This window comes from Chrysemys picta, chromosome 17 (genome assembly GCF_011386835.1).
Source record: "Chrysemys picta bellii isolate R12L10 chromosome 17, ASM1138683v2, whole genome shotgun sequence".
In the NCBI taxonomy this organism is placed as follows: domain Eukaryota; kingdom Metazoa; phylum Chordata; order Testudines; family Emydidae; genus Chrysemys; species Chrysemys picta.
The window spans coordinates 3,296,194-3,323,662 of NC_088807.1; the positions used below are offsets into that span (position 1 = coordinate 3,296,194).

The window sequence follows — 27,469 nt, forward strand, 5'->3', positions numbered from 1 at the left end:
CTCCACTCCTACTTGGGCTTAATTTTCCCACCGTTACCAGTCCCCTAAAAACGAAGCACGGCTTTACAGGCTTGTCCAGGCACACAGCGGTACTGGTTAAATTTCGCCTCGGATCGCATGATGAAAAAGGCCACGGCGGACCATTTAGAGACCCGATCATGAACATTAACGTTCAGAGCGCTGTTTCGCTAAGGGGGAGGGGAGAGGAGATGGTGATCATCTAGTCTGACCTGCATAGAACACAACCCAGAGAACTTCCCCCAAATCATTCCTAGAGCAGAGCTTTTTTAAAAAATAAAACAACCACCACCAGCTAATCTTGATTTAAAAATGGCCAGCGGTGGACAGCCCTTGGTAGATTGTTCCAATAGTTCGCTAGCCTCTCTGTGAAAAATTGACACCTAATTTCCAGTCTGAATTTGTTCAGCTTCAACTTCCAGCTGTTGGCTCATGTTAGACCTTTTTCTGCTAGATTGAAGAGCCCGTTATTCAATATTTGCCCCCCACATCCGTACTGACAGCCTGGGATCCAGTTACCCCTTCACCATCTCTTTGTTAAGCTAAAGAGATTGATCTGAGTCTGTCACTTCAAGGCAGGTTGTCTAATCCTTTAATCATGTGTGTGGCTTTCTCAGACCCCTCTCCAATTTCTCGACATCCTCCTTGAGTTGTGGGCACCAGAACTGGACACAGACGCTGGTTTTACAGGGCTTGCCGCTGCTGAGAAGACTTATGCCCCGGCTTAATTTTACACATATCCCATAAACATTAAGCATGTGCTCGGTCTAAATGCACCTTTTTCCATAACGAAGACAAGGCCTGACAGAGAGAAATCTCATGCTTCAGGCCATCAGCGGTCATAGGGGTCAGGAAGGAACTGGACTAGGAGGGTTCTTAATTAAACATTTTAAAAAGCACTGCAAGCTATTGTGACGTTAGCCCTGTTGTCAGTGGATTGCTCTGGGGGAATCCACATGTTAATGTGATAACTAAGATCCAGGCTTTTGAGGGGTCCCTTTCAGAAGCGGTTTCTTGTCCTGAAGGACTCAGTGGTCATTGAGGTCAATCTCTTTCTGCGATGGCGATCAGGTGGTGCTCGATCTCATCCTCGCTCAGTGTCCTGCAAGCCACCAAGACACGGTGCTGTTAATTTGCGACCTGTTCTGGAAATGGGGGGGGAGGAACTTGCAGGCCAAGAGGTCTTACCGGAATCGGGGATTCTCTGATGTCACTATCCCCACTTCGATCTCGCTGGCCTTGAAGTCCGTGGAGAGGACCGTCGATAAGCAAGTAATCGCCAGCTGTCCACAGAGGAAGAAAAAGAAAAAGACTTTTTCTACTTTGCATGTGGTTAATCTGCGGAACTCCTTGCTCCAAGATATTACCGAGACAGATAACATAGGTCCTGATTTTTCCGCTCTACGACCTGTGCTAGTTTTTTAAATAGGACGTGTGACCCCTGGACAGCAGAATTCAAAACTTTCATCAGACAGGTCACCACTGAAGGGAGTGTTGCATTGTGGGATTGTTGGCGGAGGACTGCGTATACATGTGCATCCACTCTAGCACCAGGCTGATTGATCGCTCGATAGGGCTCATGTTGCTCCAGGAAGGGGATACGTTCACCCAGTCATGGACAGTGATGCGCAGTTGTGTGGTCACACACACACACACGCAGGGACACACGCACACCGACCTCGACAGGATCCACAGGCGAGCCCTGTTTCTTCTTCAAGGTCTTCTCCAGGAAGCTGTTAGCCTCGGTCTGCTTCACCCCAGCAGTGGTCGCTTTATAGCCGCAGTAGTAACCCGCCGGGTCGCATTTGAACAGCTGGGGCCCCAGTTCGTGGTCGATCCCGATCAGGATCATACCTGCCGACAGAACCGGGAAGAGGCAGGATTCTGTGTCTCTGTCAGTCCGAACCGGCAGGAGTTTGGAGACAGAGTGTGAAGTGGCCATAAAGAAATAAAGTCGGGGTGTGGGGGGAGCTCATATGGGACCACCTGGGTCCCGGGGGAGGGGGCGTTTGGAGAATGGGAAGAAGTTGGAGGGTTTGCTGGGGCTGCCGTGTGGGGGTTAGTGATTAAGGGAGTGCTGAGTTAAGGGGCGGTCAGGGGTTATGGGGCAGGCTGTGGGTGGGGTAGGGGATGGGGGTGGTCATTGAGTGAGTGGGGCTAAGTGGGGGACAGACAGAGGTTGGGTAAAGGAGAGGGGTGACTCTGGGTGGGTCCATGGGGTGGGGTGGCTCTCCCCTGCCCCCCGTCACTCACAGCAGCCCAAGGGTCTCATCTCGGCATTCTGCGTGTAGACCTGGGAGATGTCAGCCATGCGCCGGCACAGCGTCGCCACCGGGATCTCGTAGCCCTTCTTGTACTTCCATTCGGCTGCCTCGTGCCGGGCGCGCTGCACCTGGGACCGGCCGTCGGCTGGGCGGGGAAAGGAGCCCCCGTCAAACGAGGCACAAGCACCACACCCCTCCCTTCTGCTGCATCTCTGTATGTGTGTCTGTCCCTATCACCCCCTGCTGGAGGGGCTGAGCCCTGGGGTGTGTGTGTGTGTCTGTCCCCACCACTAGAGGGACTCAGAGCTGTATCGTTCAATGACACCATTGCTCTCTACTGGCCGAATATCTCCCAAACAGGATAAAAGTCCTAACACTGCTACACCCAAGAGTCATCCTCTTATAGGGGACGGAGCCTGGCCGCTGTAGAGCCCGGAGGACCAGGGTTCTGACCCCTTGCAGGCTGCCACAGACACCTGGGGCGAGTCACTCCCTCTCTCTAGGCCTCAGTTTTCCCATCTGTAAAATAGGGATAATCACCCTGCCTGTGTCTATTTAGAGAGTGAACTCTTTGGGGCAGGGACTATAACTTGCTCTTCTCTGGGCAGCGCCCGGCATAACAGGGGCCCTGATCTCAGTCGTGTGTGTGGGGGGTCTGGGCAGCGCCCAGCAAATGGGGCCCCTGATCTCAGTTGGGGGGAGCATCTGGACAGTGCCCAGTGCTACAGGGGTCCTGATCTCAGCTCGTGGCCCCTAGGCGCTGCCGTAATACCGGGCATTTACGATCTCAGTGCATCCAGGCTAGTGTGTTTCTAGAGGAGAAAAACTTGCCGGGCAGCCTGACTAGAGGACCCCCCGCACCTTGCGCTCTAGATCAGGACTTTGGGGCAGCCAGCGTAAGCGTCTCCGGGTCAGATCTGGATCTGTTTTCCGGCCGCCACACAGGGGATGGGGGTGGCGGGGATTGAACCAGCGAACTCCAGAGCGAGAAGGTGGAGGGGTAGGGCCCAGGCCCTGTTCCTGGAGCTGGCCCAGACTCGTTCCCCGCCTGGACGGGCACAGAGCGGGCGTCCCCAGGAATTGCTAACGCCAGGTCAGGATTCATCCCCCGGGAGGGAACCGGAGCCCGCTCACCGCTCATGCCGGTCATGGCGCAGCCGATGGTCTCCGTCAAGCGATACAGGTTGGTGACGGTGCCGGGATCCAGGAGCTTATCCTAGGGGTGGGAGTGAAGACACCAACGCCAGGTGATTTCCCTTCCCTCTGCAGTGCGGGACGCCCCGGCTTGTCACGTGCCGCCCCGATGGGTCCTGCCTTCGGGGGTCAGGCTGGAGGGGGGTTGCCACGGGGCCCAGGTGGAAATCGCCCCTGCACCCTACAGCTGGACCGGCTCATCCCTCGGTTTTAGGGTGGGGAACCTCAGGCAGGGCGTGGGGGGAGGGGCAGTCAGTGCTGGCCCCAATGTCCCAGTGTGGCACTAGGGGGCGCTGTGCTGCAGGGAACGGGGTGGGAGGGGCTCAGTAGGGGGCGCTCTCCCCACAGTGTCTGTGCTGACCCCAGTGTGGCACTAGGGGGCGCTGTGCTGCAGGGAATGGGGTGGGAGGGGCTCAGTAGGGGGTGCGCTCCCCACACAGTCAGTGCTGACCCCAGTGTGGCACTAGGGGGCGCTGTGCTGCAGGGTGCCAGGCAGGGGACTCCGTAGGGGGCGCTCTCCCCACAGTGTCTGTGCTGACCCCAGTGTGGCACTAGGGGGCGCTGTGCTGCAGGGAGCAGGGTGGGGGGCTCAGTAGGGGGCGCTTTCCCGGCACAACGCTCACAGCACCACCCCATCTGGTTGTGGCACATGATGCGCAAGAGCCCAGACATTAGCCTTGGGGTCCTGGCCCAACGCCAGCTCCGGCGCCCGTGTCCTTTCTCCCCCAAGGTGCCCCACGCGGCGGGTTCAGCTGGCACAAGGATCGGGGCCGTGATCTATGCCAGCAAAGAGCCAAGGCAGGGCTCGTTAAGGCAGGGCCCCACCCCCGATCTCCGGCCTCTCCCCCACACACTGGGCTCCTACCGGCACTTTTTTCTGGGTGACCACGGCCACAGAGTCCTCCCCCCTCACGGCCACGGTGGTCAGCCCCCCCTGGCTGATGGCTTTGAAGGCGTATTCTGCAACCAGAGACAGCAATCGGTAAATGCAAGAAGAGAAAGGGAGGTGTGTGTGTGTGTGGGGGGGGGATGGCACTGCTCAAGGGCTTTCCATCGGGGCTTCACAGACAAAAACCTACATGCTGCTGCAGGGCGGCCGCCTCTTACGAATGGGGAAACTGAGGCATGCAGCGGAAGGGTGGGGGGGGAGCGGGGACACTTGCCTGAGGTCATGCTGCAAATCAGTATGCTGTTGGGAATAGGGCCCAGGTGTCCTGATTCCCAGTCCCGCCCCTGTCCTAACCCACTCTAGATCCACTCCCCTCCCAGACCCAGGCATCGAACCCAGGCGTCCTGACTCCTAATTCCCCAGCTCTAACCACTAGGCCAGGGGTGGGCAAACTTTTTAGCCTGAGGGCCACATCTGGGAATAGGAATTGTATGGCGGGCCATGAATGCTCACAGAATTGGGGTTGGGGTGCGGGAGGGGGCTCTGGGCGGGGAAGTAGGGTGCAGGGGGGATGAGGGCTCTGGCTGGGGGTGTGGGCTCGGGGGTGGGGCTGGGGATGAGGCGTTTGGGGTGTAGGAGGGTGCTCTGGGCTGGGACTGGGGTTTGGCGGGCAGGAGGGAGATCAGATCTGGGGCAGGGTTGTGGGGAGAGGCTCGGGGGTGCAGGCTCCGGGTGACGCACTGCTCTGTCCACAGGTGCCCCCCCTGCAGCTCCCATTGGAGTGCCGGAGGGGGCCACTGGAGCGCGTAGGAGCCGGAGGGGGGCCATGCCGCCGCTTCCGGGAGCCACGTGGAGCGGCCCCTGATCCTGCTCCCTGGCTGGAGCTCCAGAGCGGGGCAAGCCCCAGACCCCACTCCCCAGTGGGAGCTCGAGGGCCGGCTTACAACGGCTGGCGGGCCGCAGTTTGTCCACCCCTACACTAGACCCTGCTGCGTCTCAGAACCAAGACCAGAACCCAGGATTTCTGACACCAACAGTGTCCTCTAGCTGCTGGACTCCGTGGCCTCCCAGAGCCAGGGAGAGAACCCAGGAGTCCAGGCTCCCAGCCCCCCTGCTCTAACCACTAGACCCCACTCCCCTCCCAGAGCTGGGGACAGAACCCAGGAGTCCTGATCTCCAGCAGCAACACCCCCACCCCCCAATTGATTATTCCAGGCCCCAAGCTTGGGACCAAGGGCGCCAATCCCGCTCTGGCCTCAGTCCCGAGGGACGAGAAACCCCCCCACCCCCAAATGGCACCCCACAGACTGACCCACTTGGTAGAGACGCCCCTCGGGGGAGAAGATGGTGATGTGGCGATCGAAGCCGGCGCTGGACCCACGCGACATTTCACCGTCCGTCCGGGGGCCGAGGGAGGGAGACAGGCAGACAGGGCCCTCTGCAGAGACACGGCCACTCGCCTCTTTCCCTTTCACTTTCAGTTCACCCGTGGAAAGTACCTGCCGGGAAAGGCTGCGTTAATTGGGCAGATCTGGACCCTGCAGAGGGGGTGCTGGGAAAATATGGGGGGTTGATCACTGGAGTTGGGGGGTGCAGGGCAGTCAGGTTGGGGGTTCACTAGGATGAAAGCATCCCAGTGGGTTCAGTTTGGGGTGGCAGGGAAGCAGGAGGGGGTGGGGGGTCACCTTCCTGCCCTGGCATCTGTCACATTTCTGGGCTCCTCGGCAGTCACCTCTCTTGGGCAGAACCCTGCCGCTCTCCCTGTCCTGACCAGGGTGTTCCCTGCTCTGGCAATCCCCCAGCGAGCCAGACGGCCTCAACGAGCCAGCGGCTATGCTTTGCTTCGTCCTCCGGGGCTACGAGCCGCAGAACGGCCCCGCGGTCACCTGCCAGCCCTCTCTAAGCAAGCGCCTTTATTCCACGGGTCACAGCGTGACGGAGAAACCACGAAAACCTACACGCGGGCTAAAAAGCTCCCCAGAGATCACCCCAGCTCCAGCCTCGGCCCATGTCTGTCCTTCCAACCCTTCCTTACGGATCGGGGCCCCCCCTGCGGCTCACGATCCGGTGCGTTGCAGGATCAGAAAGAAGGTCCCCAGCCAGTTTAAACCCAGGCAACTTAGCCAAGAATCCTTTCTTTGTCTGCTGCTCTCTGGGGAACCCAGTTTGAACCAGTCTAGGCCAGTCTCCCCAGTGGGGAGTATCTCGCGGGAGTGAATCTGCCTGATTTCCCCCCTCCCCATAGTTCTTAGCGGGCTGCGGTCACCTTCTCCCATGGCATTACCCACAATTCCCTGGCCCCGCAACGATACAGAAACCTAAGACAGGGAGATCTCCCCGCGACAGGCCTAGGCTGTCACAGGTCCCCAAAACCTCAACTCAGCATTAGACCTGAGGCTGCGTGTCCGCGTCCGGACTGGCCGCACAGACGCGGGGAAATATCGGGCTGGAGATGCAGAGGGGGCGGCGAGATAACGGGGCAGAGAGGGGGGCCAGAGCTGTTCTGTGTGGCGCAAAGGGAGCCCCTGGCAGCTTTAAAGACACAGCAGGATGTTGATAAAGTGATCCCTGGCTGCAAGGAGCCAGGCGGGGCAATGGACGGGGCATGCACCTCTGCCCTCTGCTGGCTGAGCGCAGAACTGCACCTCCATGTGTCATAGCCCCTTAGAGAGCTAATGGAGAGATCCCCCTTTCAGTTCAAGCCACAGCTGCTTGGGGTCTTGGAGCGGGAGGAGGAGTTCTAACCCTGGGGTGTGGGGGGGATTTTACAAATTTAATAATGGCGAATCCAAGGCGAAGGCCTCTCTCCCTGCAGAGGGGCCTGTGACACTCAGCCAGACGACAATCAACGTTAGCCAGGTGCAACCGCATCTTGAGCTTAGAGGCAGGCCTGCCAATCTGCAGGCTGAGGGGGGATCTCTATTGGACAGCCAGCCCCGGCCAAGAGGAGAAGGCACTGCGGGTCATACCCACAACCCCACTGGGAAGGTGTGGGTGGAGTGTGGGAGGGCTCTTGTCAAATTCAGGCATCACAGAATTGCGGGGTGGGGAGACCTGGGAAGGCAGGGAAAGTAATGAGATTGATTATAATTGTCCAACCTCTGTTTCCACAGTAGATCCCAAAGCCCCTCCCGCTTTTAGAGGGGGAAACTGAGGCACAAAGCAGGAACATGCCTTGGCCAAGGTCATCCAACTAGCCACTAGCGGAACCAGGACTAGAACCTCAGGCAGGACTTTATCCCTGGAGACCCCGGCAAGCCAGAGAGCGGGGCTGTGAACCAGTCTGATTCCGACATGGAGCAGCAGACAGCCATGGGAGGGGAGAGATTTTCACACATTCAGCCCCTGGGGAGGTGAACTGGGCTGTGAGATTTTCCCCTGCACCAATCTAAGCAGCCTTTGATCTTCCTGCATCTAAATGCAGAAGAGATTGGCGCTCCCACGCATATCCTTTTGCTCAAATTTCTACCTGTGCGTGGAGTGGAATCAATCACTAGGTTTCTTCCCCGGACTGCTGGTGCAATATGATCTGAGCACCGACCCGGCTGACACACAGAAAGGGGGAGACCCCTATTTTCTGCACGTACCAGGGATCAGGTGGTTGGTGGCCCAAGTCTGAGGGATGCTTTCTGGGGGAGGCTCAGCAGAAATCTCTGCTTCAGCATTTGCAAGGCACTAAATTGGACGGGGTGTAACCAACCCGATGGCATCACAGGCCAGAGGTCTGGTGCTCAGCGTGCGTTTCGCGGCGTTTATCACGGCTGACAATCAGCCCCAGCCCAGGCTCAGGTAACAGGCTGCCGGCCGCGAGTTATTAAGCAACAGGGATCGATATTTTATGGCACATCAGCTGATCGGAGGAAGATAGAATTTGCCACCTTGCGTGCACCCTGCCCAGTTCCTGCTCGCAAAGGACTTTGCCACTCGGGGAGGGGCCGGCGCTTTCGGATCGAAGAGGGCAGAGGCCCGGACGCAGCGGAGACAATATTTTCACATTTCACACACCGAGAGGTGTGGGGCTTGGTTTATTTATTTTCTCAATAAAGAGACGGATGCAAAAAGATGCCAAGCTGGAGGAAAGGGAAACGCATCGGCTACTGCCTGAACGACAAGAAGAAAAAGAAACTGAATTTCCAGGGCTTTGAGGATCTCTGCAGGTAAGGGACAGAGTCTCTGGTGCTCAGCGCCTTGGGAGATCCTTGGGAGCAGGGCAAAAAGAGGGGCGGGTAGCCCAGGGCGTGCACAAGGGACTGGTGAAAACTGCTGCACCAGCTACGGATGTGACTGGCTTTCTGCTTCCGAACCTCTCGCTCCGCATCTCAAGCTTTCCTCTAGCTGTGGGGTGAACTGACCCCGCATTGCTGCGGGGTCTGAGCGCCACACCCTCTTCATGTATTTATCCCTGGGAGGTAGGACTGTTATGCCCACTGTACCGCTGGGGAAACTGAGGCACAGAACGGCTAAGGCCCAGATCATCAAAGGGACTGATACTCCTCCCTTCCAGTCCTACCCACGCAGTCTCCATGCATTTGAGGATCTGGGCCAAGCAGGGGACTTGAAACCAAGTTTCCCACATCTGAGGTTAGTACCCCGGCCGCTGCCTCCCCAAGCCATGCTAGTTACAGGGTCTGTACCGGCTCCGTAGATTTTAACCTCACCCCCCGGTTGCATTTTGTCCCAAATGAGCCCCCAAGCAGCATACGCATGGCACCATCGAAATGCAGCCACCTCTGGAGGGGAGCACCGCACATGGCTGAGAGTAACAATCCCCAGACCTTTATAGGGGAACTAGCGCCCACATCCTCCTGCTTCCATTGACCCCTAAGAGCTAAGCATTAATTACTGTATTAGCTGGGGGGAGAAGATTGGACATGTTGGCTGAGGGGCCAAGGGTAAATCTCTAGTCAATAACTACGCCCCACAGGGATCTGTAATAGCGACACAGAGCAGACGGAAGCTCAGTTGCTAAGATCACATACAATACTTGGTGCTTACGTAGCGCCTTCCATCCGAAGGTCTCTGAGCTGGGTTAGTATCGTTATCCCCATTTTACAGATGGGGAAACTGAGGCACGGAGCAGCAAGGGCCCATTTTACAGATGGGGAAACTGAGGCACGGAGCAGCAAGGGCCCCTTTGCCCCCCCTAGGGGACACAGCAAGTCACTAGCAGAGCTGGGGATAAGACCCAGGAATCTTGATTCTAGCCACTAGACCACAGTCCCCCTCCTAAACTGGAGAGAGAACCCAGGAGTCCTGACTACCAGCCTCTCTCTGCTCTTATCACTAGACTCCCCTTCCCTCCCAGAGCTGGGAATAGAACCCAGGAGTCCTGACTGCCAGCCCCTCGCTCTAACCCATAGATCACACTCCCTACTGGCAGCTGGGGAAAGAACCCAGGAGTCCTGGCCACTTTGATAACACGCGCCTCATAAAACTGCATGACGCCTCCCAGCTCCCTGCTCTACGTAGATCTCACTTCCCACGCAGAGCTGGGGAAAGAACCCAGGAGTCCTGGGATGGATTTAGGCTCCCAGCACAGGGGTGAATTTCACTCTGACTTTTCTTTGTGTTTTCACCTCCTGCCCCCATTCCAGCTGCCAGAATGAAATTAGCCCCAGGTCTGTTTTGCACAACAGAGGATGCGGGCTCTGGGCCCGGAGGCTCTCACCTAACACCGCCGGGCTCCGCGGGGTTGAGCTGCTCCCTGTTGGTTCAGGCCCGCTCCGGGCTTGTGTTTTTGCAACATCAGACGGTCCTTTGCCTCACTGAGGCGGAAATCTGGAACTGGCCAGCGCCCGCTGCTCCGAGTCCCAGCCACCCCTGCCATCTCAAGGCAAATTACCAAGGACGTTAGTATTATCCTCATTTTGCAGCTGGGGGAAACTAAGGCACAGGAAGGGGGGAGGGGCAGGAAGGGACTTGCCCCCAGTCACAGAGCCAGGCATACCCAGGGCTCCTGCCGCCCAGGCTAGTACTCCATCCACTAGGCCACGCTGCCTCTGGTTCATATACTCTAGGAAGCAAAGGGACTTTCTGGCAAGTTGTGATGAATGTTTTGGGGGGGGGGGCTCAAAGGGGCAGGCTGTTGTCTGGCCTCGGGACCCCACTAAGGCCTCCATTACCCTTCCTTCCCCGGTTAATCAGATTCCCCAGGGGAGGGGGCTGTTTTCCCAGCTACTGTGATGTATTAACAGACAGCTCAAAACAACACAACTCTCTCTGTCCATCCACAGCACACAAGCATCCCCAGACTCCAAACCCTGCCCCTGAGATCTAAGAACCTCAACCCCCACCCAGGAGGCTGCCCTTATATTCCCCCAGCAGGTCCCCTCCCACCTTATGCAACACCTTCCCCTCCACTCCTGGGCTCATTCCCTTCACCTGGGAGGCAGGCTACCTGGAGCCACGCCCTCTTAAAGAGCCAGCTTCCCCCTCCCCCGCCCCGGGACGGCCTTGGTTAGGGGAAACGAGCTGCCCCCGGCTGATGTCGGGGTGGGTGGGTCTGAGCCAGAGCTGCTGGGATCCCTTTCCATGGACACCGGATCAGGACCATGGTTTATAAAGCGCTTCAGGAGCCTTATTCATTCTGTGACTTGCAGCAAAGTCTAGAGGCACCAAATGAGATTGTGCCGGGCGCTGCACAGACGCCAACCGAGATCAGGGCCCCGTCGTGCCGGGCGCTGCCCAGACCCCGGCCGAGATCAGGGCCCCGTCACGCCGGGCGCTGCCCAGACCCCGGCCGAGATCAGGGCCCCGTCGCGCCGGGCGCTGCACAGACCCCGACCGAGAACAGGGCCCCGTCGTGCCGGGCGCTGCACAGACGCCGACCGAGGTCAGGACCCCGTCGTGCCGGGCGCTGCACAGACGCCGACCGAGATCAGGGCCCCGTCGTCCCGGGCGCTGCCCAGACCCCGACCGAGATCAGGGCCCCGTCACGTCGGGCGCTGCCCAGACCCCGACCGAGATCAGGGCCCCGTCACGTCGGGCGCTGCCCAGACCCCGACCGAGATCAGGGCCCCGTCACGTCGGGCGCTGCCCAGACCCCGACCGAGATCAGGGCCCCGTCACGTCGGGCGCTGCCCAGACCCCGACCGAGATCAGGGCCCCGTCACGTCGGGCGCTGCCCAGACCCCGACCGAGATCAGGGCTCCGTCACGCCGGGCGCTGCCCAGACCCCGACCGAGAACAGGGCTCCGTCACGCCGGGCGCTGCACAGACCCCGACCGAGATCAGGGCTCCGTCACGCCGGGCGCTGCCCAGACCCCGAACGAGATCAGGGCCCCGTCACGCCGGGCGCTGCCCAGACCCCGAACGAGATCAGGGCCCCGTCACGCCGGGCGCTGCCCAGACCCCGAACGAGATCAGGGCCCCGTCACTCCGGGCGCTGCACAGACCCCGACCGAGATCAGGGCTCCGTCACGCCGGGCGCTGCCCAGACCCCGACCGAGAACAGGGCTCCGTCACGCCGGGCGCTGCCCAGACCCCGAACGAGATCAGGGCCCCGTCACGCCGGGCGCTGCCCAGACCCCGAACGAGATCAGGGCCCCGTCACTCCGGGCGCTGCCCAGACCCCGACCGAGAACAGGGCCCCGTCGTGCCGGGCGCTGCACAGACGCCGACCGAGGTCAGGGCCCCGTCGTGCCGGGCGCTGCACAGACGCCGACCGAGGTCAGGGCCCCGTCGTGCCGGGCGCTGCACAGACGCCGACCGAGGTCAGGGCCCCGTCGTGCCGGGCGCTGCACAGACGCCGACCGAGGTCAGGGCCCCGTCGTGCCGGGCGCTGCCCAGACCCCGGCCGAGATCAGGGCCCCGTCGTCCCGGGCGCTGCCCAGACCCCGGCCGAGATCAGGGCCCCGTCGTGCCGGGCGCTGCCCAGACCCCGACCGAGATCAGGGCCCCGTCGTGCCGGGCGCTGCCCAGACCCCGACCGAGATCAGGGCCCCGTCACGCCGGGCGCTGCCCAGACCCCGACCGAGATCAGGGCCCCGTCACGTCGGGCGCTGCCCAGACCCCGACCGAGATCAGGGCCCCGTCACGTCGGGCGCTGCCCAGACCCCGACCGAGATCAGGGCCCCGTCACGTCGGGCGCTGCCCAGACCCCGACCGAGATCAGGGCTCCGTCACGCCGGGCGCTGCCCAGACCCCGACCGAGATCAGGGCCCCGTCACGTCGGGCGCTGCCCAGACCCCGACCGAGATCAGGGCTCCGTCACGCCGGGCGCTGCCCAGACCCCGACCGAGAACAGGGCTCCGTCACGCCTGGCGCTGCCCAGACCCCGACCGAGATCAGGGCTCCGTCACGCCGGGCGCTGCCCAGACCCCGAACGAGATCAGGGCCCCGTCACTCCGGGCGCTGCACAGACCCCGACCGAGATCAGGGCTCCGTCACGCCGGGCGCTGCCCAGACCCCGACCGAGAACAGGGCTCCGTCACGCCGGGCACTGCCCAGACCCCGACCGAGATCAGGGCTCCGTCACGCCGGGCGCTGCCCAGACCCCGAACGAGATCAGGGCCCCGTCACTCCGGGCGCTGCACAGACCCCGACCGAGAACAGGGCCCCGTCGTGCCGGGCGCTGCACAAACGCCGACTGAGATCAGGGCCCCGTCGTGCCGGGCGCTGCACAGACCCCGACCGAGAACAGGGCCCCGTCGTGCCGGGCGCTGCACAGACCCTGACCGAGATCAGGGCCCCATCGTGCCGGGCGCTGCACAGACCCCGACCGAGACCAGGGCCCCGTCGTGCCAGGTGCTGCCCAGACCCCGACCGAGATCAGGGCCCCGTCATGCCGGGCGCTGCCCAGACCCCGGCCAAGATCAGGGCCCCGTCGTGCCGGGCGCTGCCCAGATCCCGGCCTAGGTCAGGGCCCCGTCACGCCGGGCGCTCCCCAGCCACCAAGTGAGACATAATCCCTGCCCCAAAGCACTCACTATCTAAATAGGCAAAGGGAGGATTATCAACCCCATTTTACAGATGGGGAAACCGAGGCACGGAGCGTCGTGCGTGATCCCATGCTCACAGCATGAATCACAGGATTATTCACCCAAAGGGGCACCCCCCCTTGTGTGTATTGGTCAAAGCCTCTCAGGGTTGGCACACTAAAGGCCCACATAATAGATCTCCTTTCTCCCTCCCTTGCTCCTTATCTTATCTCTCCACCTCCCTTATCTCTGGCTTTCCCTCCTCTCCTTTCTCCCTCCCCTGTTCTCCCTCACTATCTCAGCAGGTTCTCGGGCATCGACTTGTGACGTTTGCACAGAGAAGGAATGAAAGACCTTCTTTATTATTTGTAGCAAGACACTGCCTAGATGTCACAGAAGACATCAGGGCACTGCCCAGACCCCGACTGAGATCAGGGACACCCCCCCCCCGTACCGGGCGCTGCCAAGACTCCGACCGAGATCAGGGTCCCGATGCGCCAGGCGCTGCACAGACACATACTACATGCAAACTTGCACTGAAATAACAAAATCAGTTGTAACTCACACCTTTTGTCAATTGCATGCAAGTCTATTTGGCCATTGATGTCAGCCTAAAAGTGTCCTAGTTTGATAGCCCAACCAACTCTAATGAGGACAGTTTTATTCCAAATTCCTTGCAGACGCCCACCAAAACCTTGCCCCAGAGCGTGTGGGCCTTGTCCTCATGGGAAAGGGTTACCTTAAATCGGCTTCATAGCTGCTCTAAGGAAAGCAGCCCAAACCCCAGTGCGAAAGCCCCGGTTTCTGTTTAAGAGCCGCATAGGTTCGGTTTAGCTTCCACCTGTTCCGATTTAAGCTGACGGGAAAGAAGACGGGTTTAAACAAAAATAGGTCTCCACACAGGGGTTCGCGCCCGTTTAAAGTTACGCCGTTCTGCCGCCGTTCCCGGCCTTTGCAAAGTTGCTTCCGTTAGGAGGAGAAATTGGTGCTACAAAGCGGGTGTGTTCTTTGGCGCAGCCCTGTTTATTGACAAGCAACGTACGCACAGTCCTGGTCTCGTGAGCACGGTCAAAACAGCAGCGGGCAGCTTCCTTGCACCGAAATGCCCACGTCTGCCTCTCTGTGCGCAAGAAACAGCGTCCCTCTGCGGCCTCCATTGGCAGATATCCCACAGCCTGCAGCCCAGGGAAAACGCCACACTGGGCGTGGCTTAGCTCTGATCTGCCGTGCTTTGGGCGGTAAGCCCCCGGTGTCTGCAGCCTTCTCGAGCCCAGAGAACGGCTTCATTGCTCCTCCCATTGAGCCTGAAGCAAGGAACTCAGCCCAGCGAGGCCTGTGGTTGGCTTTGGGTCAAAGGCATTAGGACCTTTCAGTACGACACCGCTTAGGAGAAAAGAATGTCACATTCGCCTCTAGATCTAAGTAGGCAAGGACAGGATTATTATCCTCGTTTCACAGGTGGGGAAACTGAGGCAGGGAGCGATTAGAAGTGATTGGCTCAAGTCTGCACAGGGAGTCTGTGGCAAAGGGAGGGGGGGGTTGATCCCGTGACCCCTAGACCCCAGTCCTGTAGGCTAACCACTGGGCCACGCTGCCTCTCTCAGCAGGATGCTTTGGTGCAAACCCCTGACTCAGTTTTTCTTCATTTTGTTTGCCCAGGAAACGAGGCTATGAAGTCATAGAGGTGAGTGCGAGCCGTGGGTCGCCTGGGAGCAGAGGTGTGCAGGGGAGGGGGGCGGGGGATGCTGGAGGAGCGGGTCTTATACGGGAAGCTACCACTCCTGAGGTTTGCTACGGGGAACGTTTGGCCACGTGCCAGCAGGCTAAGCAGGGTCTGGCCTGGCTGACTGGGAGACCTTGGCACACCCTGATGTTATAGGGAGGGGCGTGAGTGACTCGCGGATGAGTCAGTGCTGTTCCCAGCGCCAAGGAGAGGGTGGTGCCACAGGGCAGGATGGGGCTGACCCAGGAGGGGGCACCACCCAGCCCCTCCCTGCCCCTCCCTGCCCCCAGCTCTGCTCTGGTCCTGCCCCCAGCCCCGGCTCCCAACCCAGCCTCGGCATGGCTCTGCTCCCGGCCCTGCGCCAGCCCCCAGCTTGTCCCCCTTAATCCCTGTCCACATCCCCCTCTTTCCCTCCAAGCTACAGTCCTGCTCCTGGCTGCAGCGGGTGTGTGTGCAGATGGGGTAAGGGGGTGCACGACCCTCAAAAGTCTGGGAACCGCGGTGCTAGGGGTATGGATATCTATAGGGGAATTACTGCGGTCTTCATGCACCATGCTGGGACTCAGAGGGGAGTGCGCCCCCTTCCGAGCTCTGCTCCCTATAGCGCCCCCTAGCGCCGCATTGGGGTCAGCACTGCCCCCCCCCCCACACCCTGGGTCTTCTTGGCCCTGCTCAGAGCAACGCGGAGCTGGCCGGAGGACCGGGGATAAAAATCAAGCAGGGGCGGGAGCATAGGTCAATGACCCAGCCACCTGGATACCAGGGTGATGGGCACCCAAGATGGCGCGTGCCAGAACCCATCGCCTCCCTCTGCAGAGGGGCTGAGGGTTAAGTGCCCGTCTTTGTTTGCCTGCGCTGGGATCGGCCCCGTCTGTCAATAAGAACTGGTTTAAACTGACAGCGGCTGGCAAAGTCCATAGAGATAAAGGTAGAGCCGTTTCTGGGTGGCACCGGCGGAGAATGACCAATATGGCGCGGAGCCAATAAGGCGTTAACTCCGGTGGGCGTGAAAGAGACTGATGCTTTGTTCGCTGGTGTGTGGTCATTCCCCTCTCTCCCTCGGGTGATGAATCATCACAACGTTCAGATCGCGTGAAGGATCAGATCAATTTAGGATCCCCCACCCCCGCCCTGCCACTGAAGGCATCCACCTCTGGGGCGGGGCAAGGCAGCTGATTATAAATCACTTCCCCCCACTAAACTGCATCCACTTCTGGGGAGGGACGCACTGCTTGCTTTGCCCGCTACGCGGTAGCATTACTTTGCAGCGGCTCAGCGGGTACTAGAATGTCCGTGTTCACTGGAGACAACCGGGTTCCTAGCGGTGCCGTGGCTGGTGGGACCAAAGGAGTAAGGCACAGCGGGGTGGAAAGTCAAAGGCCGCTGTCGGAAGAGCGGGGCGGAAAGTTTTCAGTGGCAGTTTTCTCACCAAAAAATGCTGAGTTGTCCAAACCGAAACGTCTCTTGGGGAAGGGGGCCTCAGGCCTGGAATTTCCCTCAAAACAAGAGTCAGCAAGAATGTCACTAGCGTGGCAAACAGCCCAGCAAATAGGGGCACGCACCTGGCATTCGCGGGCCTGAAGGCACCGCTGTCACTCTTCTGACCTGCATCCCACACGCCCTAATCCCCGTTTGAACTTCAGCAGATCTTTTTTTTAAAAAAAAAGCCCGTCCCAGCCAGTGACCGAGAACCTGCCAGGCCGCCCAGCCAATCGTCCCAAAGATTCGCGACCCTCCCTGTTAAAAACGCTCGCTTTCGATCCCATCTGAATTCATCTAGCTTCACCTTCCAGCCGTCACAGGGGCTGCTTGGCCTGCTGGAGTCGGGGACAGGAAAGATTGAGATATCCCCCCCCCCGAGAAGAGCTAATAGCCTCAAGATCAGAATCCTCCACTAGGATGGGGAAGACCAAATTATGCACACGTGAATTTGCCTGAGTGTCAGTTAGCTCTTAATGCTGAAATTTACCGAAGCAGGTTTGCTGATATATAATTGGACCCAACAGCTACCCCCTTGTTGTTGAGTCCAGGGAGTGTTAGCTTACTTGTTTAACACTTTTCTTTTCAGATCAGCTTCTAACTTGAACAGCCTTTCTCAAATCAGGACCCCTGCTTATTCGTAACCAACCAACCATTTATTAATCCTTTAGTACCTAACACATTCGTCACCCTTCCAAGGGTGCGCTTGTCTTCTGGGCAATTTGAGGAGCGGGGCTACTTCTCTTTGACGAGGGTGGCCCACCAGGGACAAGGTTCGAATAGGAAAAGCGATGGCTTAAAGCAAGTCTTTTCGAGCTCTCGTAGGCCACTTTGCTTGGCCTTTATAAAGGAGTTAAGATCTAAAATAAGGCCCCTCGGTGTCTCACTGGAGAAGGTGGACTCCGCAAGATAACTGACAGCTGGTTATAATGAAAGAACAGAAGAGGGAAATACAACCTTTGGAATGAAATCTCACCACTTCTTATCCTAAGTGTCTTTTCCAGAGCAGGGGTGTCTCCCAGCCCGGGTAAGTGTGGTGACCCCCTGGTGCTCTCTTCCTTTGGGGTTTTTTTTTTTGGCCAAACAGTTCCTAAGGTCTTGGATTCGTCCTGATGAGGGCTGGGAAATGTTGGGAGATCTTGAATATTCTCGTGGGACGGGTTCCCGGCATAGCTCCGGCTCCCAGCAAAGAAGGGTTTTTAATCTCCGCTTCTCCTCCCGTCCCAGATTGACTTGGCCAAACCCCTCTGTGAGCAGGGCCCCTTTGACGTCATCATCCACAAACTCTCCGACCTGATCCTTGAGTCCGACTACGACAGCCAGTCTCACCAGCTCATCCGCGACTTCCAGGTAAGGACTGGGGGCAGGTTAGTAGATTCCACTAGGATCGCCAAGGCCATCCCCACCTTCCCTGCAATAATTCCTGCTTGAACAGGAGCAGATCTTTAAAGAAAAGAAAAAAAATCCCCTCTTGATTCAGCAAACGGCCAGCCGGGGAGAATCCACCACAACCACTGGTAAGTTCTTCCAATGGCTAATTACCCTGTTAAAAATGGACGGCTTATTTCCAGTCTGAATTTTTCCAGCTTCAACTTCCAGCCATTGGATTTTGTTAGATCTTCCTCTGCTAGACTGGAAAGCCCGTGATCAAATTTCTGTTCCCCACGTAGGTCCTTACAGAGTGGGATCAAGCCATCTTCTCTTTGCTAAGCGAAATAGATGGAGCTCTTTGAGACTCTCCCTTTAAGACAGTCCTTATTCCCCCAGCTCTTCTCTGACCCTTCTCCAATTTATCAACGGCCTTTTTGAATTGTGGACACCAGGACTGGACACAGGATTCCAGCAGCGGTGCCAAATATGGAGGGGAACTAACCTCTTGACAGATACTCGCGTGTCCCCTGCTTAGGCGCACGTGGTGTCTTTGTCTCCCACTAGTGGTAGCTCTGGTTATAGCGCTCCTTAGTACAGGAAGTGACTTTTGGATTCCACTACCCAGAATGCGTAACGAAGCACTCGGATGCGTCTGAGTCTAGACAGCACCTCAGGTGCATCGTTTGCAGCGAGGTGATCAACACAAACCCACTAATGGGCTTTGCGGCTTTAAACCTCCCCCGCCCCCAGGACTAATTACACATTTGCTTTCGTTCTTCAGACCTATGTGGAAACCTATTCCAGCATCATCCTCCTTGACCCATTTCCAGCTGTACGGCTGCTCCTGGACCGCTTCGAATCCTGTCGCCTCCTCCGGGAACTTCAGGATCAAGGTGTGCGATTCTGGGGTGTCCTGGTAAAGCCCGGGTGGTCGGTATCCAGTTGGGATCTTCCCCCAGAGCTGACTGAAGCAGTCCCCTCATTTGAATCCGACCCCAGAGGGCGACGCTGTCGGACCAGAGAGGAAGGCTGGCCCGGTGATCAAAGCATTAGCGTAGGCCTTCAGAATCCAGCATTCTCTGCTCTGAACCGTATTCCCTGCAGGGCAAGGTTAGAGAGGAGGTGGCCAGTGTGAATGCGGTGACTCACGGCCCGCTAATGGGGGCTGGGCCCCATAGAGCACCTGCTGCAGGCGTGGCTAAGGGCTTGGCTTTTGGCTCAGGCAGCAGCCATGTGTGGGAGTTAGGGTCTCAATCCCAACATGGGGGGGAGAGACACCCAGTTCTGTGAACAGCTAAGAAAGCAAGGAAGGCAGGAGCTGAGTGGGGTGGGGCATGCGTCTGGGTCTGTGTGTGGTGGGGGCGGAGGCAGCGCCGTGCACATGGGCGAGGGATGGGTGGTGGAGCCTCACAGCGGGGCGGGGAGGGGGGACAGCTCACACCTATGCAAACCACCTGCTCCCCCCTTATTTCTGCCCACCCTGCTCTGCAGACAGCTGCATCTTCTCCCCGCCCTACGTGGAGCTGAACAGCGGGACCGGGAGCGAGGCGGCGGCGCGGATCCGGGAGCAGGGCCTCACCTTCCCCTTAAGTGAGTGAGCCCAGCACCTCCTTAATCCGTGGGGCCGTTATACCTGGGGGGAGGGGGAGGAGAACCAGCCTCATGGCGATAGGTGCTGCTGATGAACCTGAAGCCAATCAAAATACCTCCCTTCCCCCCACCTGCCCTGGCACCTGTGCATCCCGCCATGCTGGTCTTGCAATCCCACCAGTGCAATGAGTTTCCAGGCCTCGGTGCTCCCCGGCTCGCCCTGCAATGCTGAGCCGTGGGCACAGCGTGGGCTGCAGCGGGGGGGATAACAGCCTGCTGCTGCTGCTGGCCTGTGGAGTTGCTCCTTTGGCGCAAGTAGTAGCGGCTCATGCTAAGGGGGACCCGGGTTCGAATCCTGCTGGGCGCCTGGGTGGGGCTGGTTGTTACATTCCCACCTAAGGGAACGCTGGCCAAATAAAGTGCCGACTCGGGGCCTTATTGGCTGTGGGGCAAAGGGGGCTACAGGGCAGGTGCACTGGCACAGCAGACTTCTGAGCCAGAGCGGAGATGGGGCAGGGCTGGAGGGGGGCGTGGGCAGGGCACAGCCCCCGGAGGAGGAGGTGGGAGCTGCTTCAGCGCCCCAGCCTCTGATTGGGGGACGTGCTGGGGGGGCTCGGCTTTGGTCACACCCCCAACGGCTCGGAAGGGAGGGATTTGGGGTAGAAAGTTCCAGGTCCAGGAGCCCCATTGGCTCTTGTTGGATGAGTCAGAATCCGGGGTGCAACGAGGGGGCGGGGCTAAGTCACCTCACTCTCCACCGACTCCTCCTCTTCCTCCTTCAGTTTGCAAAACCCGGGTGGCTCACGGACCCAGCTCCCACGAGGTCAGTAGCATCGTGTCCCAGAACCTGCTCGTAATGGGTCGGCCACAGCTCCTCCTCCAGCAGCTAGCCCTTGTGGAGGATAACAGCCTACTACCGTGGCTCGCTAATGGAATTATTCTTTTAGCTCAAGCCACGGAGGCCTGGGTGGCTGCGTGAGAGGTTGTGGGTTCAAATCCCTCTGCTGACACGTTTTGGGGGGTTGGTATAAAAGCACTAGGAGACTTTGGGGTGGGAGGGTCAGAAAGGAGGGGCAAGTGCCCTCTCAACACACCAAGAGGCAATGCCAGAGATCAGGACGGGGTCAGCAGTGGGGCCGCTGGGAAGTTTTTGCCTTTAGTTTTTGCTGGAAAAATCAGATTTTTGACTACACAGAAAGCGGCTGCTGCCCACCGGCAAAATCCGACTTTTCCTTGAAAAAAAAAAGAACACAGAACCCACCCACCCCTCCCAAATTTGGCCAAACACCCAAAAATTTCTATTTGGAAATGTTGCTGGGGTACTTGGTGGGAGTTGTAGTCTGAGACCTTTATTTCTTCATGCACTAGGCACTGAATTCAATCTCCCATGATGCACCAAGGTATTCTCCTCTTCCTCAGCCCCCACAGTGCATCATGGGAGCTGTAGTTCAGCCACTTTATGCCTCCGTTCTGTCCTACGGGCTAGCTGCCCAGGCGGACTGCATCTCCCATGATGCACCGCTGTGGCTCAGGAGGGGAAAGCTTGGTGCATCATGGGAGATGTAGTCCAGCTAGGAAGCCCCACCTATTGAGGTATGAGGCACCTGAACTACAATTCCCATGAGGCACCAGGATTGTATTTCTGAGCCCTTCCCTCCCTGCCACTCATTTTCTGACCCTCCTAGTCCTCGATATGCAGCCACCGAGGTGTGTCTGGACGAGACCATGCCTCCCAGCATGCTGTGGGGCCGGGCAGCGGCTCAGTATAGGGCATTGAACTCCCCACATGCAACGAGTCGGCCCAACAGAGAGCATTGCATGCTGGGAGCTGCGCCCCACTCACAGGCCACACCTCTGGCTCCAGCTGCAATTGGCTGCTGGCAAGTTGCCATGGCAACCAGGGCTCGCGGGATGCTAGTAGGGGGTGGGGCTAAGGAAGCCCCTCCCCTTTCCCCATCCCTCAAGAGAGGCCCCCTATAGACCCGTCCCCGCCCTATGGAAGCCCCTACGTCCATTACCCTGCTCTTCTCCGCTCTCCCCGCCCCCCCACATAGATGGCGCTGATCTTCAACGAGGAGGGGCTGGGGGAGGTGAGCGCCCCCTGTTTGCTACAGAGCTTCGTCAACCACGACGCCGTCCTCTTCAAGGTCTTTGTGGTAGGCTCCTCCCACTTTGTGGTGCGCCGGCCGTCCCTGAAGAACTTCCCGCGGGGGGAATCAGGTGTGTGTGTGGACGGGGGAGAGGTGGCACCTGGGCCATCTCCTCCTGTGGGGGCTGGAACTGAGACTCTGTGGTCCCTCCAGCCCTCGGTCTCCCTGCTGAGGCTGCCTGGGGCGGGCGGGGGGAGCAGTTAGCGCCAGTCCTGGAGGGGCGGTTCGGTGCCACGGGTTCCTGCCCTACTGGAGAAACAGGGCTGAGGCCCAGCAAGCTCATTGCACGGATGACCCTCAGGTTTGCTCTGTACTGAGCTGGAGTCAAGCCGGGCAACCTGGGGTGAAAAAGCGTCACGTGCCCTCGTCCCTCAGATAAGGCCCAGATCCCCAGCCGGGGTCAACCATCTGTTGCCCCACTGGGGTCAATGGGGCCAGATCCCCAGCGGGGGCAGACTGCATGGCTCTGAGCTGGTGACCAATGAGCCCAGAGTCTCTCTGGAGCCCCGTGCCGGAGAATCTCCCGGGCGCACGCTGCCTGAGCCCAGGTGAGCCGGGCTCGTGACCTCGCTCTGTTCCTTACAGCCAGGAAAAGCATCTTCTTCAACAGCCATAGCGTCTCCAAGCCAGAGTCCTGCTCCCGCCTGACCGAGGTGAGCACGGGCGCGGGGAGGCCGCAGGATGGGGCGCGGTGCCAGAGTCAGAGAGGAGCGGCTCTGAGCGGAGGGGGCGCTGTCCCTCAGGGAGTGGGGGGAGGGGGTTACTGTGAGGCGCTGTCCCCCATGCCCCAGTGCGGGGCTAGGGGGCGCTGTGTCTCAGGGAGTGGGGCAAGGGCTCACTAGCGGGCGCTGTCCCCCATATCCCAGTGCGGGGCTAGGGGGCGCTGTGTCTCAGGGAGTGGGGGGAGGGGCTCACTAGGGGGCTCTGTCCCCCATGCCCCAGTGCGGGGCTAGGGGGCGCTGTGCCTCAGGGAGTGGGGGGAGGGGCTCACTAGGGGGTGCTGTCCCCCATGCCCCAGTGCGGCGCTAGGGGGCGCTGTCCCTCAGGGAGTGGGGGGAGGAGCTCACTAGGGGGCGCTGTCTCCCATGCCCGAGTGCGGGGCTAGGGGGTGCTGTCCCTCAGGGAGTGGGGGGAGGGGCTCACTAGGGGGCGCTGTCCCCCATGCCCCAGTGCGGGGCTAGGGGGCGCTGTCCCTCAGGGAGTGGGGGGAGGGGCTCACTAGGGGGCGCTGTCCCTCATGCCCCAGTGCGGCGCTAGGGGGCGCTGTCCCTCAGGGAGTGGGGGGAGGGGCTCACTAGGGGGCGCTGTCCCTCATGCCCCAGTGTGGGGCTAGGGGGCGCTGTGCCTCAGGGAGCGGGGGGAGGGGCTCACTAGGGGGCGCTGTGCTGCAAGGCCCTCAATAGAGGTTGCTTCCCCCCCCCCCCGAGTTCTGTCCTAGCGGGGGGGGGGGGTTTGTCCATCTCCCAGAGCTATTAGCCTCACTCCCTCGGCTTCATTCCCGGAGACACCGCGCCGGGCGTCCCTCCCAGCGACCCCCCCCAAGCCCACGGTGCTCTCTGCTCTTTTGCCAGCTGGATGAAGCTACGCTGGAGCCCCCCCCGCCCTCCGACGGCGTCGTCTGCCGAGCCGTGCGGGGCCTGCGCTCCGCCCTGGGGCTCTCTCTGTTTGGGGTGGATCTGATCGTGGAGAAGCAGACGGGGCGGTGCGTGGCCATAGACGTCAACGCCTTCCCAGGTGAGAGCCTGGGGGAGGAACAGGGGCTCAGCAGGGGGCGCTTTTCCCCTCACACTCAGTGCTGGCCCCTATGCCCGGGTGTAGCACTAGGGGGCGCTGCGCTGCAGGGAGCAGAAACGGGCAGGGTGCGGCCGCTCTTGCTGCAGAGATCTCTTACTCAGCATTGAAGTGCAGCCACCTCTGGGGCGGGGCGGGGCAGCTGTTTATACAGGGATCCCTCACCCAGCACCAAGATGCAGCCACCTCTGGGGCGGGGCGGGGCAGCTGTTTAACATGCAGTGTTTGTAAGGGGCTCTGGGACGCCCTGGTACAGCCTGGATGACTCTTCGGTGGCCTCCGCAGGTTACGAAGGTGTCCCGGAGTTCTTCTCAGCCCTCCTGAACCACATTGAGACGCTGTTGGAGAGCCATGAGCAGGCGGCACGCGCCAGGGTGCTTGTGGCTGAGTATTCCTTGCACCAGCGGGCGCCACACGTGCACACGGCCCAGGAGAGCACCCACGACACCGACCCGAGAGCCCCTTGGCTGGCCAATTCCCTCGAGACGCCCAAGTCGGCACCAGCCGAGAGCAGCTTCTTCACCTTCGCCGTCCTGCCAGCCATGCTCTCCCAGCACTGACGGGGGTGCTGCGCTCGGCTGGCCTCTCCGAGGGAGCAGGGAAGCGCTGGGTGTCCAAAGAGAGCAGAAGCGTCGTCGTACCTATCCCAGCGGGGAAAATTCCCAAACAGCCAGCAGCTGGAGTCCTCCCCTGGGAGATCAGAGCACTGGGCCTTATACTGTGGCATCCTCATCTCTTGCCGTATGGACCAGCCCATCAGTCCATATAGTGCAGAACTGCACCTCCCTGCTTGGACCAGACCAGACCACCGGTCCATACACTCCAGTATTGCACCTCCCTTTCTGTATGGACCAGCTCAGATCACCGGTCCCTATAAGTGCAGCAGTGGACCTCCCTGCTTGGGCCAGATCAGATCAGAGGTCCATATAGTCCAGTATTGCACCTCCCTTCCTGCATGGACCAGCTCAGATCACTGGTCCATATAGTCCAGTACTGCACCTCCCTGCTTGGATCAGCTCAGATCACTGGTCCATATAGTCCAGTACTGCACCTCCCTGCTTGGATCAGCTCAGATCACTGGTCCATATAGTCCAGTACTGCCCCTCCCTGCTTGGATCAGCGCAGTGTTCCATACAGTGCAGTCTCTTACCTCCCTGTCTGGATCAGACCAGAGCCCTAGGCCCAATCCAGCTCAGGTCACCGGTCCGTATAGTGCAGTACTGCACCTCCCTGCTTGGACCCGACCAGACCAGACACTATGGGTCTGTATAGCCCAGGCTCTTCGCCTCCAGCACTCAGTAAACCATACCCTCATAATGCACCGCATCGCAGATAAGGACTGACTCCCCCTGGACTGTTTCAAATCCACCGGCAAGGGGGCTGCATGTTCCAAGAACTCAAAGGGGTGGCCGAGCCACTCCTGCCCCCCGGGGGGTGATGGCAGAAATGCAGACAACATGGGAGCCGTGGAGAATAAATCCCACTCACGTCCCAGCCAAAGGACTTGTGGTGCTAGGTTGTACCGCATGCTGGGGCCTAGGGGTGTGTGTGTGTGTGTGGGGGGGGGAGATTGAGTCCCCGATTATTAGATTCTCCTTCCTTGAAAGGAGTCTCAGCACTGAATTAAGGCAGGGGACTGCCTGCTTCCGTTTTCCAACCCCCCGTGGGTTTCCTGGCCCGTCCCTTTGCCACGGGATGCTCTCAGCCTCCGCACCCCGCAGAGCGGGCTCTGAAAGGGCAAACGCCGCGTGTGGAAAGTTTCATTGCAGACTATGAAGGGGGAGGGGGGCCAGAGGGCAGGAGGAAGGCTGTCCGGTGAAGTAGCAAGACCCAACTCACAGAGCTTTACAAAAAATAATACTAAGATTTATTTAAAAAAACAACAATAGAGCTTCCACCATACCAGCCAGAGGTCCCTCCCAGATACTTTTCTTCCTACAGCTCTGACTCCCAGCCAGAAGCCAGGGAGTTTTATAGAGGGATTCCCTACCCAGAATCCTTTGCAGGGAAGGTAGCCCCGCCCTAGTTTCTCTGGGCGATTGACAACCCATCCAGCCAATCAACTTTATTTTCCTCATTCCTGACTCTCCAGGTCTTCCCCTCCATCGCAAAGGGCCTTGCTCTGAATTAGCTTGATCCACTTTGGAAGTGGATTAAACTAAACCGGAACAAGGTATTCTTACTCCGGATGAAGAGTGTGGATGGAAATAATCGGGAATAGTCAATCCACTTTAAATTCACACCATCTCTGCATCTGGAATAACTTTCACGTGTAGCCCAGCAACCGAGTGCCACCGTATCAGAGAAGATCGGTCGAGGTCTATCTGTTGTGTATCCAGCCAGGAGAGACATAACAATCTGGGTGTGATTCCCATGACACAGCAGTTCTGTGCCCAGCGGAGAACCTCGTCTTGTCTTGAAACTAGTGGTGGGCAAAAACATTTCTACCCAAAACGTATTTCCGGCGAAAAATGCAGCTTCAGTAACCCCAGAACTTTTTTTTGCCAAGCTGTTTTGGTTGGGAAAAAACCCTAAAACGAAATATAAAAAAGCTGAAAACAATTTGAAATGTGTCATTTTGACACACAACCTCTCAGTTTTCCAGTCAGAACAATTTTTTTCCTCTCAGCCTTGTTTTGAACATAAAAGGAACGGAAATCCAACACATTAAAAAAAGTTCCAAATCGAAACGTTTCCTTCAGCCCGAAATGACATTTGTCAGCTTTTGAATTGGCCCAAAGTTTTGAAAAAAATGGTTTGTTTGTTTTTTAACCCAAAATGATTTTTTTTACCATTGTTTTGGAATTGTCAGCAAACTGAAAAATCGGTGATTCACTCCCATCTCTTTGGGATGGGCTGCATCAGTGGCAGATCCCAGGGACCCCTTCGAAATTTGAAGTCCCTTGTCTCCGCCCCCACTGAAATATACAAGTGCTTGTAAGTTTCCAGGCTCCTCACTGCCCCAGTAAATCTTGATGGCTACATTTTGATAGGATAACGTATGGGAATAAAAGCAGAGATTATTATTTTGAGGGGGTAGTAAATGTCTATCCTTGTCTGGTGGGTCTCAGTAGTGGAAAGGGGCAGCTAGGAAAAATAGTCAGGATGGAGGAGTATGGAGGAGAGGGCCGTGCAGGGAGGAGAAATCATGCAAATTTCACCTCTAATTTCTCTCATTTGCATGCATACATTATGTAAATTGGACAATTTTAGGCTCCACCTCCTTCCTGGTGTGCTGTTGGTTACTTTGCCACGCCATAGCCTGCTGAAGGAAGTGGTGAAGCCAGAGACCCCAGTGTACAGCGTGCATTAGGTCACTTGCTCAATCAGTTAATTAAGCAGCTCCGTGGGGCTCTGATTTTCTTAATGTCCCCCTGGGATACTTTTCATTATTATTTATATCATGGTAACGAGGTTCCAACCAAGATCAGGGCCTTATTGTGCCAGGCGCTGCCCAGACCCCGGCCGAGATCAGGGCCCCGTTGCGCCAGGCGCTGCCCAGATCCCGGCCGAGATCAGGGCCCCGTCGCGCCAGGCGCTGCACAGACCCCGATGGAGATCAGGGCCCCGTCGTGCCGGGTGCTGCCCAGACCCCGACCAAGATCAGGGCCCCATCAGACTGGGTGCTGCTCAGAATGTGACTGAGATCAGGGCCCCTGTTGTCAGAGGCACAGTAAGAAACAAGCCCTTGTCCCAAAGAACTCACAATCCTTATAGACAAAGGCAGGATCATTATGCCCATTTTACAGATGCAGACACCGAGGCCCCGCGAGCTGCCAGGACTTGTCCAAGGTGACACAAGAAGCCTGTGGCCAAAGCAGAGCTTAGGTATCTCCGTCACACAGTATCTGCGTAACTCACCATCCTCAATGTAGGTTTCAGAGTAGCAGCCGTATTAGTCTGTATCCGCAAAAAGAAGAACAGGAGGACTTGTGGCACCTTAGAGACTAACAAATTTATTAGAGCATAAGCTTTCGTGGACTACAGCCCACTTCTTCGGATGCATATAGAATGGAACATATATTGAGGAGATATATATACACACATACAGAGAGCATAAACAGGTGGGAGTTGTCTTACCA

The 27,469-nt window shown here is 58.4% G+C and overlaps 2 protein-coding genes across 3 annotated transcripts; one reads left to right on the forward strand and one right to left on the reverse strand.

Moving 5' to 3' along the window:
• Positions 1 to 587: 587 nt before the first annotated feature.
• Positions 588 to 10,172, reverse strand: LOC101940110 (proteasome subunit alpha type-6-like). Of its 2 annotated transcripts, none has more exons than XM_065571762.1 (8): positions 10,034 to 10,172; positions 5,678 to 5,864; positions 4,342 to 4,436; positions 3,417 to 3,498; positions 2,272 to 2,427; positions 1,697 to 1,872; positions 1,207 to 1,301; positions 588 to 1,120 (listed from the first exon to the last, which is right to left on the reverse strand). In XM_065571762.1, the coding sequence occupies exons 2-8, from the start codon at positions 5,751 to 5,753 to the stop codon at positions 1,063 to 1,065; spliced, it is 738 nt and encodes a 245-aa protein (XP_065427834.1). In that variant the 5' UTR covers positions 5,754 to 5,864; positions 10,034 to 10,172; the 3' UTR covers positions 588 to 1,062. The 2 variants fall into 2 exon arrangements, with proteins under 2 accessions (XP_065427834.1, XP_005293216.1); XM_005293159.4 differs by lacking the exon at positions 10,034 to 10,172 and adding an exon at positions 6,401 to 6,581.
• On the forward strand, positions 7,853 to 26,419 carry LOC101949054 (inositol-tetrakisphosphate 1-kinase-like). Its single transcript, XM_005293193.3, has 10 exons — positions 7,853 to 8,522; positions 14,943 to 14,967; positions 17,713 to 17,835; positions 18,638 to 18,749; positions 19,348 to 19,446; positions 20,229 to 20,269; positions 21,501 to 21,666; positions 22,182 to 22,249; positions 23,168 to 23,330; positions 23,673 to 26,419. Exons 1-10 carry the CDS (start codon positions 8,428 to 8,430, stop codon positions 23,945 to 23,947), a joined length of 1,167 nt encoding a protein of 388 aa, XP_005293250.2. The 5' UTR covers positions 7,853 to 8,427; the 3' UTR covers positions 23,948 to 26,419.
• Positions 26,420 to 27,469: the final 1,050 nt, after the last annotated feature.